General features: G+C 41.8%; 2 protein-coding genes across 3 annotated transcripts in view; both read left to right on the top strand.

The window, feature by feature from the left end:
• The window catches only part of plxnb1b (plexin b1b), a 91,775-nt gene extending 86,134 nt beyond the window's left edge, over window positions 1-5,641 (top strand). The window contains exons 33-39 of the mRNA XM_041947850.1: window positions 36-202; window positions 562-722; window positions 881-1,028; window positions 1,226-1,290; window positions 1,574-1,649; window positions 1,733-1,807; window positions 2,946-5,641. Of these exons, the coding sequence (XP_041803784.1) occupies window positions 36-202; window positions 562-722; window positions 881-1,028; window positions 1,226-1,290; window positions 1,574-1,649; window positions 1,733-1,807; window positions 2,946-3,050 (797 nt within the window). The 3' untranslated portion in view covers window positions 3,051-5,641. The remainder of the gene's footprint in view (window positions 1-35; window positions 203-561; window positions 723-880; window positions 1,029-1,225; window positions 1,291-1,573; window positions 1,650-1,732; window positions 1,808-2,945) is intronic.
• Window positions 5,642-6,194: 553 nt separating this feature from the next.
• si:dkey-19e4.5 (UBA_like_SF and PTH2 domain-containing protein) lies at window positions 6,195-13,098 on the top strand. 2 transcript variants are annotated; one of them, XM_041957484.1, is made up of 7 exons: window positions 6,195-6,314; window positions 7,217-7,330; window positions 7,697-7,768; window positions 7,880-7,954; window positions 9,506-9,603; window positions 11,421-11,535; window positions 11,722-13,098. In XM_041957484.1, exons 2-7 carry the CDS (start codon window positions 7,223-7,225, stop codon window positions 11,806-11,808), a joined length of 555 nt encoding a protein of 184 aa, XP_041813418.1. In that variant the 5' UTR covers window positions 6,195-6,314; window positions 7,217-7,222; the 3' UTR covers window positions 11,809-13,098. The 2 variants fall into 2 exon arrangements, with proteins under 2 accessions (XP_041813418.1, XP_041813411.1); XM_041957477.1 differs by having other exon boundaries at window positions 6,218-6,406.
• Window positions 13,099-15,022: the final 1,924 nt, after the last annotated feature.

The following is a 15,022-nucleotide window of genomic DNA, read 5'->3' as shown; positions in this document are numbered from 1 at the left end:
GCTAAGTATAGCTGTGAAAACACTGATCTGTGCAGAGACTCCAATGCTGGAGGATGCAGATGAAGGTGGAGTGAGACTGTGGCATCTGGTGAAAGCCAGCGAGGAGCCTGAGCTACCCAAACACCGCAGAGGCAGCCTGAGGGAGAGAGAGAGGGCCAAGGCCATCCCAGAGATATACCTTACCCGCCTGCTGTCCATGAAGGTACACACACACACACGCACACAAACAAGGGAGGCTTCCTTACAGCTCTCATGCCAGGTTTGGGGTCAGTTTTTTTGACATGTTGCAAAAATGATCCAACACCTGCAACTTTATACCATAACAAGAAAAAGATGTTGTTTCATATTAAACATGGTCAAAGTAGTTTCAAAATATTTCATAGAGTTTGGTCAGAATTTTCCCTTTCTGTTCAGCTGAATGAATTTGGTTAATAATGGTTTATAAGGGAATCCAGCAGCAATGGTGGCTGCAAGTGCAGATAAACAGCCACCCTTCAGTTGCTGCAGAGCTCACAGTCACATTCACTCTATTCATTCCTGTGATGTGTTCATGTTCTGCAGGGGACGTTGCAGAAGTTTGTGGACGATCTGTTCACAGTGATCCTCAGTACCAGTCGTCCTGTCCCGTTGGCTGTCAAATACTTCTTTGACCTGCTGGACGACCAGGCGGGACAACACGGCATCTCTGACCCAGAGACGATACACATTTGGAAGACCAACAGGTACATTCTAGGCTGGAGCTGCTTGGTCATATGAAGAGATGAGGATGGCACTGACCAGGAATATAAAGGGTTTAAAGGATATTAGATCTGCTTCACCTGAGTACCAAACGCTGCTGTTGGATCTTGTTATAATTCTCGTGCTTCCTCTGTTTCTCCAGTCTGCCTCTGCGTTTCTGGATCAATATTGTGAAGAACCCTCAGTTTATCTTTGACGTCCAGGCGTCAGACCACGTGGATGCAGTGCTCTCTGTCATCGCCCAGACCTTCATGGACTCCTGTACCATCGCAGAGCACAAGCTGGGGCGGGTGAGACAACATGGAAAAGCTACCTGCACATTAGAATTCTAAAAAGTATAGACTCTAAATGATGTGTCAGATGCTGGTAAATCAGGTGGTGGCTTCACAGCAGTCCCAAACGGAGCTGACATTCAGACAAGCCCTGTGGTAGCCTCCCGTCCCTCCTTCTGTCTCTGGTTCTCATTCTCTCCTTTCTTTTTGAGCAGGACTCTCCCATCAACAAGCTGCTGTATGCCAGAGACATCCCACGCTACAAACAGATGGTAGAAAGGTGGGCCAAACAGCTCCACAGACAATATGACTTATGATTTCACACCAAGTGCAATGTCTTTATTTAGAATAAATTGATCTATATAATGAATAAAACAGAATGATTGTGTCAAAAAGGCTGTTTGCTTAGAGGTTCATTGTCTTCATACCTACAAAAGACTCTCATTTTAAGCCCACAAATCATCTGGGTTTTTTTAGTATGAAGTTTGCTCTCATCATCTTATGAAAGCATTGTTTCATCTCAGTCATGCAGGTGAAGTTAAGTGTGATTACCATTATTGCAGGTACTATTCTGACATCAGGCAGACCATCTCAGCCAGTGACCAGGAGATGAACTCTGCTCTGGCTGAACTGTCCAGGGTGAGTGCCGCCACACTTCAGAGCCCACAGCACTGACAAATAGAGAAGACAGACATGAACTAATCTGATGGTTTGCGTTTCAGAACTACTCTGGAGAGCTGAACTACCTGGTCGCACTGCATGAGCTGTACAAGTACATCAACAAATACTACGACCAGGTGAGTTGACCACTCAGTCTCACTCGACAGTTGAGGTGTAACAGAATATCTTGGCACAGTATAAAGATGTGGTAATGGCCAGAATGGAGTTGAAAATGCAACTTCTGCCTGAAAACATAAATAGCTGAACATGTAAATACCGTGAGGAGCTGCATGTTCAACAATGAGCTTTGTTATTTGAGAGAATCTCAAACCTTTAGGCTTTGGCTACCAACAATTGATTATTAATGGGTATGTTTACATAAGAGTCATCTAATGGGACAGCTATGAACTGCACAGCTGCCAAACGTGATAAAGTTCTTGCATTTTCACATCCAGTGTTATTATTATTACATTATTATTATTAATAATAATTGTTGTATTTCATTGTTGGGACTTGTTGGACTTGTGGCATGTTTTTCTTTATGAAATCTCAAATACAGTACAAAACAAGCATCTTCTTCAAATCATTTAAAAAGTTATTTGAATATCAAATAGCTGAATTCTCCTCACCACTTATATTTTACATGTTTTTTTTTTTTTTTTTTTGCCCTGTAAAGTGAACTGAACTAATAGCAAAGTCCATTCGTTCATTACAGAGGTGATACACACTGTCTAAAATGACAGTAATATTATACACCAGCATGTGTGTGTACAGGTGGGGGATGCTGGAGGGCAGCAAAAAACAAAGAAACATAAATGCAACAAATGCAGAATAAAAATGAGCTGAGCTCATGATTGAAGCTGAACCTGTGACTGAGTGGTGAATAAATGCATGAATACACCATCCCTGTACACTGAGATTGCATTTGGTCAGGCAAACAGCCATGAGCTGTTATACCATACTCCCACATTGACATTGAGACAATACAGTCAATTTGATTTATATAGCCCAAAATTACAAACCACTCAATTGTCTCAGAAGCCTTTGCAACACACAGCACCTGCTATCATTAAATCCTCAGTTTGGATAAATAAGAAAAACAACTCCTACCTTTTTTCTGTCTGTTTTAAAAATTGGTCGCTGAGGAGTTTTTACTTTTTACAACATTTCTGCTGACAAGAATGACACATCTTATTTTTGTGTTTGTCATCTCTCTTTATCTCCTGCCTCCCTCGGTCTCCATCCACCCCTGTGCCGTCACCTTCTTCTCATCAGATCATCACAGCGCTGGAGGAGGACACCACGGCCCAGAAGATGCAGCTCGGCTACAGACTGCAGCAGATCGCGGCCGCGGTGGAGAATAAAGTCACTGACTTGTGACAGAGGAAACACTCACCAGAGCCATGGCGAACAGGGTGTGTAGGGAGTTGGAGGTGAATTAAGAGACTTGCACCCTGCAGGTTGAACTGAAAAGCAGGAGAGCAACAGGCTGACAAATGGCAAGATAATATAAGCATCCTTTCAGGAGGAGGGTCTGGAAACAAGGAGCTGCGTGTCTTTGAGAAACTGTGTTCCACACTAAGCATCAGAAGATTCAGGTTGGCATTGAAGTTTGGTGTTGGATAAGGATGATTGGTGACTTCAGTCTGGACGGTCTGAAGCCTTGAGCTCTCTGTAGAAGCAGGACAGCACATGGACATCAGACAAACCTGGACAAAGAACTGGGGTGTGTGAAAGACACCAGTCAGGCCTGCTGTCCCTCCGGTAACTTTATGAAGAGACATTTGAAGAAGAATTGGAGTGTTTGATCCCTCCAGAACATGTGCTGGACCTCAAACTTTGTGGTCCTGCACAAAGCTCTTGTGTTAGAAAAACCAGCTGGTCCACAGTCACCTGATCTGATCTGATCTGACCTAAACGAAGGGGAATTTTATGTCAGTGTTTTCCCTCGGGAGTGAATTTCATGAAGCGGTACCTCTTATGCCTTGTGTGCTTGTCGCTGCTGTACGGTCAGAAGTGATTTCTTTGTGAGTGTACAGTGATTTGTGTATGTGTGTGTGTGTACAGTTATCCATACTGCCCTGGTTGTCAATCTACATCTTGTATTTTCATATTTCTGGTTTCTGGTACAAAGTATTGAAGTAACTGGTAATTGTATTTTCAATGTTAAAGTCAGCAGTATTCAGAAAACGGTGAACTCAGCTTGAAAATGTTTTTCTCTTAAACAGACACAACATTGTTTATAACCCGCTTTACTTAAAGCAAACTGCTGAGAGTTTAATAAGTCACTGCCACTCTCTACCTCAGCCTGCTGTGCTGCATCAAACACTCCTCCTTTCTGTGATGTTGTTGACCCAACACCAACACTGTGTACAATTCAGCCAGCTACACCTACCAGTACAGCAGCACAGATCTGCCCTCATGCACATTTACAGTAACACCTGCTGGACTTTCTTATTTGCAGCAGCATACACACACACATAGACACACACACAGATACAGACAACCATTGCAGACATTTCTAGTTCATTGTCATACATTATATCTTTCCTTTGTGTGAGATTGGAAATGCTCTTTGGAGCATTTTAAGGTACTTAAAGCCCGACTGAGTCACAGTTTACTGTTTTTGTTTCTTGCTTTTATACTTATTCATGTGGATGTGTCTATAGTGTACGAGTCACTGGAAAGATGATAGAGGAAAAACAAAACTCCTTCCATAAAGAAACTCATATTAGTGAAGTTAGTGGGCACAGCAATGTTTTATTGTGTCAGTCTGTCATATTTCTATTTTGTGCATTTTTAACATTCCTTTTAGCTTTTGAACGATGTAATAAATCATGCTTCACCGTGTTCTACTCCAAGCTGAGGTCGTGGTATGTGTTGAAATGTTTTGGTAGTGACATCGTGGTTGGTATACAGTTCTTGTATTGAGCACAAGGTGCCACTGCTTCAGGTGCTGAAGGTCTGTACGGCATTTTGTTTTGTCGAGTCGATACCGGCTTTGTATTGATTATACTACTATTGGTTCAGTAGGTATAGCTGATCTTGTCACGCTGTTCTGATTTCAGTTTGAGCACAAAGATCTTATAATACATGACCTAATATTTGCTTTTCTTATTTAAATGCCAAATGACTGAGATGGCTTCTGGGGGGTTGGTAGGGCTGGGTATGGTTGGACATTTGTTGATGCCGGTCTTGTGTCAATGCCTTTAAATAATGTTTCCTATAGTACTGCCCTTTGTGGTTGGGGTTGTGACTTCATTTCGGTTCATATTTGGGTTATGGTTAGGCAACACAGAGATACCTGGAGGGGACAAGGGGACACCCAAAAAAACCAATGGTGTCAGTACCAAAATAATGAAGTTGTTCAATACCTTTGCAGAATATGTACACATTTTCTCAAAACTTCTCAATATCACATTATATCTTTAGGAAGACAAGAAGACTGAGAATCTGCCAACTTTGATGCTGAATTATCTGTCAATACTCAAGTCAGTGCTATAGACACTGTTTAGTCTGCACTTAAGAAGTAATAATATTTGATAACCAGCGCTAGTCATCAGTGACCAAAAAAAGAAGAGGACAGTCAAAAGGACAGGAGGTCTTTTCACTCAGCCCCCCCCCCCCCCCCCCCCCCCCCCCCCCCCAACCACCAGTCTTCATTACTTACCACACACAAGCAACTAATGACTCATATGAATGGATGGTCTATTCTGTCATACACTGTCAGATGGGGATGAAAGCTCAGTGATGATAAAGACAAGCCATCTGAGGGAAAACTGTAACTGTTATTAGGCTGTATAAATTTGGCAATGTAGAGCAGGCTCTGCAAGGAGCAGTTTTAAAGATGTTTCTTATTTTGTGTTAATATCATTGTACATACTGATTTAAAATGTAACTGTAGTGATTTAACCTGTTTAATAAGAGAAGGTGTTACTTCTCACAGATGCTGGTGTAATAAAGTATTCTTAAAATGATGTGTTTTCCCTTTCTTTAAAATATAACATTAATAATTAATCCCGCAAGATATCCATATGTAAGTGTGTTTATCAGGGCATGAAAACTGGCCGCTGTGATAATGAACAGGATGGTGACATGGTGTCAGTTATTTGGGCCAATGGTCCGGAGCGATGCGCGTTCATGTGGCCGAAGTTACCGTGGAGACGAGGTCGCTGAGATGTGGTCTACAGAGTCAATAGCTGTTGAACAAATATCTGCTGGATCTTACTAGTTAACTATCAACCTTTGCTCACAGTCTGTCGCTAGTCAGCTGCAACAAGCTAAAAAGAGAAAGTACAGCAGCCTACATCCTAGCCCGTTTACAAGTTAAAAACATGAGAAGGGATTGGCATAGTGAGTTAACTCAACAAATGGCACAATTCTGTAATAAGAGGTAATGAAAATATTTCTTTGTGTGCATAATGAGTTTTTAACAGCCAGCATCCATGCTTCGTTTACGACAGCGACGATTAGGCTGCATCTCCTTTGTGCGCGCGCATATTGTCACCACATAATTAATATCACCAGAAATCCTGAAACACCACACTGATCTGATTCGACAAGGAGTAGCATCCTGTGCCAGCAAACACGAGAGTCCACCATGGAGTAACGCTGAAGACTTTGCCGTCTGGAACCCCGCTGAATGTAATTCCACATTATAACACAAACTGTGAAGTCTCGGGCGAAAATTAAGACTCCGTCGTTGTTCCTGCTGTGAAGCTAGTTGCGCAAAACAGGTAACTATAGGCAACTTGCTGGACTGATGCTAGACCAGTTAGCAGTAGCGGCGAATGCTAATGTTAGCTAGCTTTGTAATAGCTGGTGTTGAGCAAGAAAGGTCGCCTTAATTAACTGTCGAGATAGCATTGACGTTAAGCATCTTAGCGCAATGTGATGTTGGAATACCTTAGCAATCCAAACGAAAGCTAACTTTGCTAATGTTAGCTGCAGTGTTTGCGATGCTAATTTGAATGGTGTGTACGTGAACGTATTTGGTGAGCTAACAACAGTCACCGACGTAAAACTAGCGGTTAGCAACATTAGCGTTGTCTGTCAACAGCTAACTAACAGCTAACGTATGACCTGTTTTGTTACACTTTTTCGCTACCTGTTAGTTTAGCGCTATTTTTTAGTTATCTTAATTGTTACCTTTGATACGAAGAAAGCGTCAAATCACACTTCATTCAATTTTTAATTCGACCTTGTTTGGAAAATTACATTAACGTAGGACGTTTTACAAAATTGTACAGTTCATTTACAGTTAGGGTTAAAACCCAGTGTGACCGTTAATCAGTATAGCTAGATGATTGTTGATACTACAGCTTCATTTCGTGTAATTCCAGGCCTTAGGCCTCAGTTTATTCTATTAGCCTCTCATGTTTTGCTGTGAATATGTTTCAGAGAGCTCGCAAAATTGAGAGATATTTTTTTGTGGACACGAGTTACACGGTAGTCTTACGTGGTACATTTTGTCGACAATCCTAACGTTATTTCATGTGGGTTAGTGTTGTGCAGGGTGCTCATTGTTGCTGTTTTCCTAATTGCAGTCAAGAATGGAGCCATCAGAGCAGTCAGGCCCGGTTTCAGGCTCTCAGGATGTCAACCCTGTGTTTCTGCAGCAGCTCAGAGAGCTGGACATCCCAGAGGAGGCAGCCAAACAGGTGGGACAGCACACTGAGGGTGGGCGGCTGTATCAGAATGTAGGCCACATTCACATCAGCATCCAGTGATAATTACTGTATGACTGAGAATGTTGCATTTTTCTATGGCATAGCTGACAGTACTGATAGTGTCAACTGTTCATTCAGGTTGTGCTTAATAACTTGAGGTATATGTAACGGCTCAAAACTACCAAAAACTGAATATCCCAAATAATTATTACCAACTGTAAAAGCAGTTATTTAAGATTGGGTTTAATTGAATAAATGCATTGCTTAGTCTATATTTGTCAGTCAGAATTATGCCATGGCCATACTATAATTCACTGCTTTGTTCTCAGACAATTTCATTGTTTCTCGCCACTTCAGGCACTTCTGCACACTCGGAACGTGTCTGCCGAGGAGGCGGCCATGTACTACTTCAACAAGCTGGAGAATGAGGTGCCCATAAGCTAGGCTTAGTCACCACAGGTACACCTTGGTACATTAGACCTTGTGGAGTTTGTCCAAAGCCAAATCTCAGTGTCTCTTTTTGTCTGCTCTGACTCTCAGGAGGAGGGAGATGATGATCTCATGTTCAAGATGGTATTTGTGGTGAACATGGACCTTGCCATGGGTGTTGGAAAGGTAAGTCCAGTGGTGCCAGTGTGGACTCTGTGGGATGTTTGCTGTGTTCAGATACACAATTCATCCTAATCAGTTGTGGTTTGGTCCCCCACCGACAAAAAAGGAAGAACTTTTTAGCCATGCTAATTTTTAAGATGCTACCGCTATATTTAATAGCGCCTATTTCAGGTTTTACAGTGATGTCAAGCTGCGGCTGTATGTGTTCTGTTTTTTGACAAAGCATGTTTTTAATTTGCATTCGTATGGAATTTTCCAGGTTCCTCCAATAATTAACACCGACCAGTGCCTCTGCTGTTTTGCTCTGAGTGAGATTAGTTTATGCTCACATCAGTTACACTGAAACAGGGATTGTACCGATTTCATGTAAATGTAGTATTAAGGTTGAGTTTGCGTTCTAATTAAAGGTGGGCAATATGACCTAAAGTTTTTTTTAATAGTGACAGTATTATATCATGGTTTTACAAAAACAGTAGGGATACTCTACCTCTTTTCACACTTCAGAAATGGAATGGAACTCAGTCTTAAGAAAGAAAAAATATTTGACAAACAAATTTGTTTCTTGGCTCCAAACAGGAGTGAAAATTAGGTCAAGGCCTACATGTGCTTTGAGAGGAGTTGCCTGCCCTATAGTGTAGGTTTATCAGTGAATGTAATGTGATTCATTCTCATGAGATAGAAAAGGGGTAAGGTTAGGAATCTCAGCAGCATTTATTTGGCAGAAAACCCAAAGCATATTAAAATAATACAACAGTCGGTGTACCACGGGGCATGTCTATCAAGTAAATTTACATACAGCAGCAACAGACGCACATGCTATAGGCTTTCCTATGCAAGCTGAAGCTTGTGTTACAGTATGAAGTTTGGAGATAACGTTAGGTCTGGCTACGTGAGACAGCAAAAAACAATGTGAAATTTCCCACATCCAGTGTACTACTCTGGTGATTTAAATAATTTCAGATTAGACTTAACATTCACACAGTTTCTCTTGTCTAGTCTCTCAGTATAAAGTTTGAGATTACTATTGGTCCATCCTTGAGCTCTTGTTTTGAATCCTGCTTTGTATTGGCCCTCAAAGCAGTCTGATGTAAAATGATTAGTGCACATGTATAGCCCAAGAGTTTTCCAGTTGTTGCAGGGAAATTTCCATCCTCCAAGTTCATCCACTGGGTTTTCCCTGTAGAAGAAGATGTTTGTGTTGGTTGACTGCAACAACAACAGAGACATTGACCTGAGTTGCTAGTAATAATACCTTCCATATCTTTGTATTATTGGAATCAGCATTATAGCGAGGAAAATAGGTACTGGATGTAACTCCAATTCTGAGAGTATGTGCGATGCCCTCTACCTGCATGTTGTCGCGGCCACAGTAAAACACATTTTTAAAATGTTTAAATGTTTATCATGGTAATAGTGGTATTGCAAAATCTATGTTGTGGCAAATTGTGACACTGGAAATGGTGGTGAAACCGATATACCGCTCACCCGTAATTTTCAGTCTGGCTGGAAACGTAATCAGATGTGTAGGTGTGACAATGCTGTGTGTTTGTGTAGGTGGCAGCCCAGGTTGGCCATGCTGCTGTGGGTTTGTACCAGGCTCTGCAGGAGAAGAACAGCTGGAGGGAGATGGCCTGGAAGTGGGACCACAGTGGGTAAGGCCTATACAGTACATTAGTAGAGGAGATGGAAGGAGCAAGCATGTTTTAGTGCTGCTATTTGCAGAAAACCCAAATTGCTAATTCCCCCCTTGCTAATTCTTGTGATTTTTTTGAATTTAGTGACGAAATATTTCTTTTATTTTTTTTTAAGTTTGTGTATCAGTTATATGTGAACAACAATTGAACGAATGACAACAATATACAATTCAAGTAAATATTCATTTCAGGGGTATTTTATTATGGATTCCCAAGAAATGCCGTGTTCAAATTTATTCATACCCCTGACAATATTTCAACAAAAATGTACCAAATGTGGTAGTCTTTGTCCAGTAGTTACTTGAAGGTGTCACAATGGAATAAAACCCTTTAACATTATTGACCAAATGTTAAACACTGATTTAAAAAAAAAAAAAAAAAAAAAACATCCTTCCAGAGCAGTATGAATAGGGGAAAAGTGCTCAGGTCATTCTCAATTTCTGGTCATCATGGTCAAGAAGAAGGAGCTCAGCGAGGACCTACGTCACCATCTTGTATGTGCCTACAGTGAAGGAAAGGGTTATAAGGCCATTTCCAAGCAGTATGATGTCCCTGTGTCAACCGTCCAGAGCATCATCAACAAGCATAAGAGGTTCAACACTGTTAAAAACCTCAGTGGGCGTGACAGAAAGCGTAAGGTGTCCTCTAAACTTGCCAGGAAAATCTGCCGAGAGGTCAACCCACAACCCACAGACCACAACCAAGGCCCTAATTGAAATGCTTGACCAGGCAGGGACACAGGTTTCACGGTCCACCATCAAGCGAGTTTTGCACAGAGGAGGTCTCCATGGACGTACACCTTGGAAGACACCGTTGCTCAGGAAGAAACATCTAGAAACTCGCCTGGCCTTTTCTAGACGTCATCTGAAGCAAGATCCCAGCTTTTGGTCAACCATCCTGTGGTCTGACGAGACAAAGTTGGAGTTATTTGGCCATATGGATACTCAGTATGTCTGGAGAAAGAAAGGAGAAGCCTACAGACCGAAGAACACTGTCAAGTATGGTGGTGGGAACATAAGGCTATGGGCATGTGTCTCCTCCAGTGGCACAGGGAATCTCATCAAGGTCCAAGGAACCATGAAAAAGGAGGATTACATCAGGATCCTTGATGAAAATGTGAAGGAATCTGCTGGGAAACTCCAGCTTGGCCACAACTGGACGTTCCAGCAAGACAATGATCCTAAACACACTGCCAAGGTAGTGAAGAAATGGTTCAAAGACAATGATGTCAACGTCCTAGAATGGCCAAGTCAAAGTCCTGACCTGAACCCCACTGAAAACTTGTGGCATCACTTGAAGACCAGAGTGATGGCTTGGAAACCAACCAATCTGACCCAGCTTGAGGCTTGGGAAGAGTGGGCCAACATCCCACAGGAGACATGCAGGAAGCTTGTGGACACGTACAAGAATCGTCTAGAAGCAGTCATAAAGAACAAAGGCTATTAAAGAAAGACAAAGGACGAGGGTATGAATAAATTTGAACATGGCATTTTTGGGAATCCATCAATAAAATCCCTCTGAAATAAAGATTTTTTTGAATTTTGTATTGTTGTCCTTCGTTCAATTGTTGTTCACATGTAACTGATACACAAACTTAAAAAAAAAAAAGAAATATTTCGTCACTAAATTAAAAAATTACAAGAATTAGCAAGTGAATGAATAATTTTGAGGACGGCTGTATATCTTTTGCCAGCATTTATGCCATTTCTGCATAATTCAGTCAATTCTAATAAACAGTAACAATGAAAAAGTGCATGTGTATGGTGTTGATGCAGAGCCAAGAAGGTGGTGGTTCAAGGCACCAACGTGGCTCATCTACTGGAGCTGCAGGCCCTGGCCATGAGCCTCAGCCTGCCCACTTACCTGGTCCAGGATGCAGGGCTTACGCAGGTGAGGAAAAAAGGCCATTTTCAAATTTGTTTTGTGTGTAAATGTATTTTGGAGACCCAGCAGTGATTCACAAAATATTGTCATAATATATTTGGTCAATGCAATCGATTGTGTCAGTGTGACACAGTGCTTCGTATGAAAATGTGACACTCTGAGAACTGAACCAGAACCTCTTGTCTTTGGCAGGTGGAAGCTGGGTCCCGCACTGTCCTAGCCATCATGGGTGAGGAGGAGATGGTGAACAATGTCACTGGGAGTCTGAAGCTGCTCTGAGGGACTCACACGCACCGTGGGGGACGCATGGCTCTGCAGTGCCACTGAGCACCCAGCAGAGGGCAGCATTTCCCAGCAGCAGGGAGAGTCTTGGCATGTTAGAGTGTAACAACCTTTTAAAAAGACCTAAAGAACAGGGGGAATGTCCCAACACCAGAAAACAAACACTCTCAGCCATTTGTTTCCCTTTCATTCTTAGTCGCCGCTTAGTCGGCCGTTGAGAGCAGGAGGGGTGAGAGACCGATTCTCCACAGGCGAACGAGACGAAGGCAGTCTTTTTGTGGTGACCTTTCCCTTTTTTGAACAGGCCACCTATTTAGAGGAGTCTTGTTAGAATCTTAATCAGTTTTCAAACACATCTAGTCTGTTGTCCAGTCTGTCATATGGCAAAGTCAAATTCAGTTTTTTGGTGGTTGACCAATATTGTAATTATGCTTATTCAAGGGGCCGTGTACTGTAGCCTTATACATGATTATGATTATACCCATAGCAGATGTAGTATTTCCCTGTTGGATCCACTACTCCTGAGTGAAGGGTAACTTATTAACTGATAACACATAACACTCATTTTTGACGTTAAAATTATTTTGTGTCTGTATGCAACTGTTCTCCCAAAGACCCCTATCCTGTAGACTCAGTAACATCACTTCGTATTGATAAATGGCTATATTTTGTATACATATGCCTGTTAGGGCCATATACTGTATAATCTGTGGTGTGCCATCTTAAACAGTATGCACAGTTACTGGACTTTATTATATTGTTTTTTTTTATCAGCAAAAGGAAAGAAATCTTAAGTCATAATTTTTGGATTTTTTGGTAGAAGTTGATGGTGGGGAGGAGTTCTGTGGAGCAGAATGTGATGTGTCTGACTGCTATTGTGGATTGTTTACAATCAATTTGATCAATGATTTGATCAATTTACATCTTGAAAGACTGCAGATTGTGTGTATGACAATTGTTATGGACTTAGTGAATGGTCTTGCACACTAATAATCTTAATACACAAAGAAAGATGTGAGCTGCAGTTTGTCTATGTTCTCACTAACAAATATTTGTGGCTGTAAGCTGCCACTCCCAGAATTAATAGTTCAGTGTCAAAGATTTTATTTGTAACAAATCTTTAAAAAGAAAGGCAATGTGATGCATGCAACATGGAATGCATATTTGAAGAAACCGTTGGAATCCCAAAGTTATGTCAATTTTAGTAACATGTCCACACTTGGATACCTCCTGTGTTATACAGTCATTTGTGTGAGTATTTCAGACTATGGAGACAATAAAAATGCCTCCAGATGAAGTCACAAGCAGCCTGAATCGTGTTTTTACGTTACAGACTCGAACATACAGACTGTGCATATGAACCGAGATTTGCCGGGGCTGTGGCAGTGAAAGCAGTGTGGGGGAGGGGTGAACACAGCCATGTTGCAGTGCGTGGTTTGGACTGGCCATATGACATTGCTTTTTCACCGCAGTAACAATGGCAGTATTGTTAAATATGGCCACTGCCTGCCAAGGCAGTCCGGCTTGTAAATTGTCCTTCAATTATTAACCTCATGACGTTCTCCTGGACACGATTCTCTTGGTCGTGTTTACTCAGTGCGGCAACCAGAGAAGACACTACAAAAAGGACGAGAAGGTGGAAACTTTATTTCAAGAAAACTGATTAGCCATATGTATGACGGCGACATTTTAAGTAACGTCAATCAAACAATTCATTTTATAAAGGGTCGTCGTTTGCTGTGGTGTGTAGGTGTTAGCTATTATATAATTCACCGACTATTAAAAGGATACACTTTGTTCCTAACTTGGGTACATTGTGTTGACACCTACGTAGAATTCATGGCAAAGTGTACCTGTCATGAATTGTACTAATTGAATATTGCTTCGTTTGTGTAATGGTGGCTACGACATTCATTCCATAATACACTACTGCTCTATAGTTTGTCAGTGTGCAAAGTGCTCATATGACGGGAAAGCCTTCCGTTGTGCTTCTAATCGAACATACGGTACAACATGGAGCATCGTCTTCTCCTTTCGTACGACCGTTTTGCTCAGCCTAAACCGTCACTTCATCACATACGCAAACGTATCAGATATTTGGAAACCCACCCCTATGTTTCCTAAACCTGGTCCAAGTCTTAATTTTATCGTGCCAAGAGCCGCATTGTCACAAATTTATTATTCTGCTGTCTAATTTCGTCGCTCGTCAGACCTCTGCAACAAATGACGTTGGCATTTATCACCACAGCCAATCAAAGTCGCCCCCCAAGTCTCATGACATGACATGAAACCAATAGCGTCATTGTGGCTGTTTCGTTATACACATCGCAGTGAAATTATCCAAATTATATTCTATTTATTTTTATTTGTTGAAAATAACGTCTCCGTTTGGCGCTTTGTTTGTAAATCCAGTGTGTGTGGTATGCTAAGGAAATGACGTTACAATATTCAGCAAGAAACAAGGACTGCGTCTTAAATTTCTTTTTGAAATGCTAACATAGGAAAAGTTAAGATCGTTTTTTCGCCCGTTCCTCTGGCCCAACTTCCAGGTGAGTTAGTTTTATTGAGTCGCTGCTGATAAAGGTACTTTGGTTATGTCGGTCACTTTTTCTTGGACTGCCAAAGTGTGGGAAGAGACTGATTTAGGCAGCGGGAACAAAAGTAGGAGGAGGGACCAGCATTAAGTAGATGCAACCCAGGAGCACTGGTCAATTTCCCTGTCCAACCCCTTACCAGATGCTACCAGAGCGACACCTCATACTCCATTCATCTGACATACCGGTAGGTGGGGCTGACCCAGTGGGCTAACCCTGCCTCTGGTGTCCCTGGAAATGGGCCCCAGAGACCCCGTGTAGCTAACGCTTGCTACTATGTATTGGTATAGAAGCTCCTTCCGCGATAGATTGATGAATGTAACCCTCAAATAAAAAACATTAATCCCACTAACGAATTGAAATTAATTCCATGGCATTTGAATTTAATAACGAGCATTTCCCGAAACTTTGAAGGTACAGATCCTCTGATGGGTGGCAAATGGTCTCCCGAATCCCGCAACTCTCTCTTGCTCTCCTCCATGTACGCCACCACTACACACATATCATAATGGAACTGGATTTTCGCACCCCTCCTCAAAGCAGTGCCCGCCCCGTTTTACGTAGTTGACGGAAAAAATAATCGACGTTGTAATTTACCAAACACTTACATGTATACC

This window comes from Chelmon rostratus, chromosome 2 (assembly GCF_017976325.1).
Source record: "Chelmon rostratus isolate fCheRos1 chromosome 2, fCheRos1.pri, whole genome shotgun sequence".
Classification (NCBI taxonomy): domain Eukaryota; kingdom Metazoa; phylum Chordata; class Actinopteri; order Chaetodontiformes; family Chaetodontidae; genus Chelmon; species Chelmon rostratus.
This window is presented reverse-complemented; position numbering and strand designations above follow the sequence as displayed.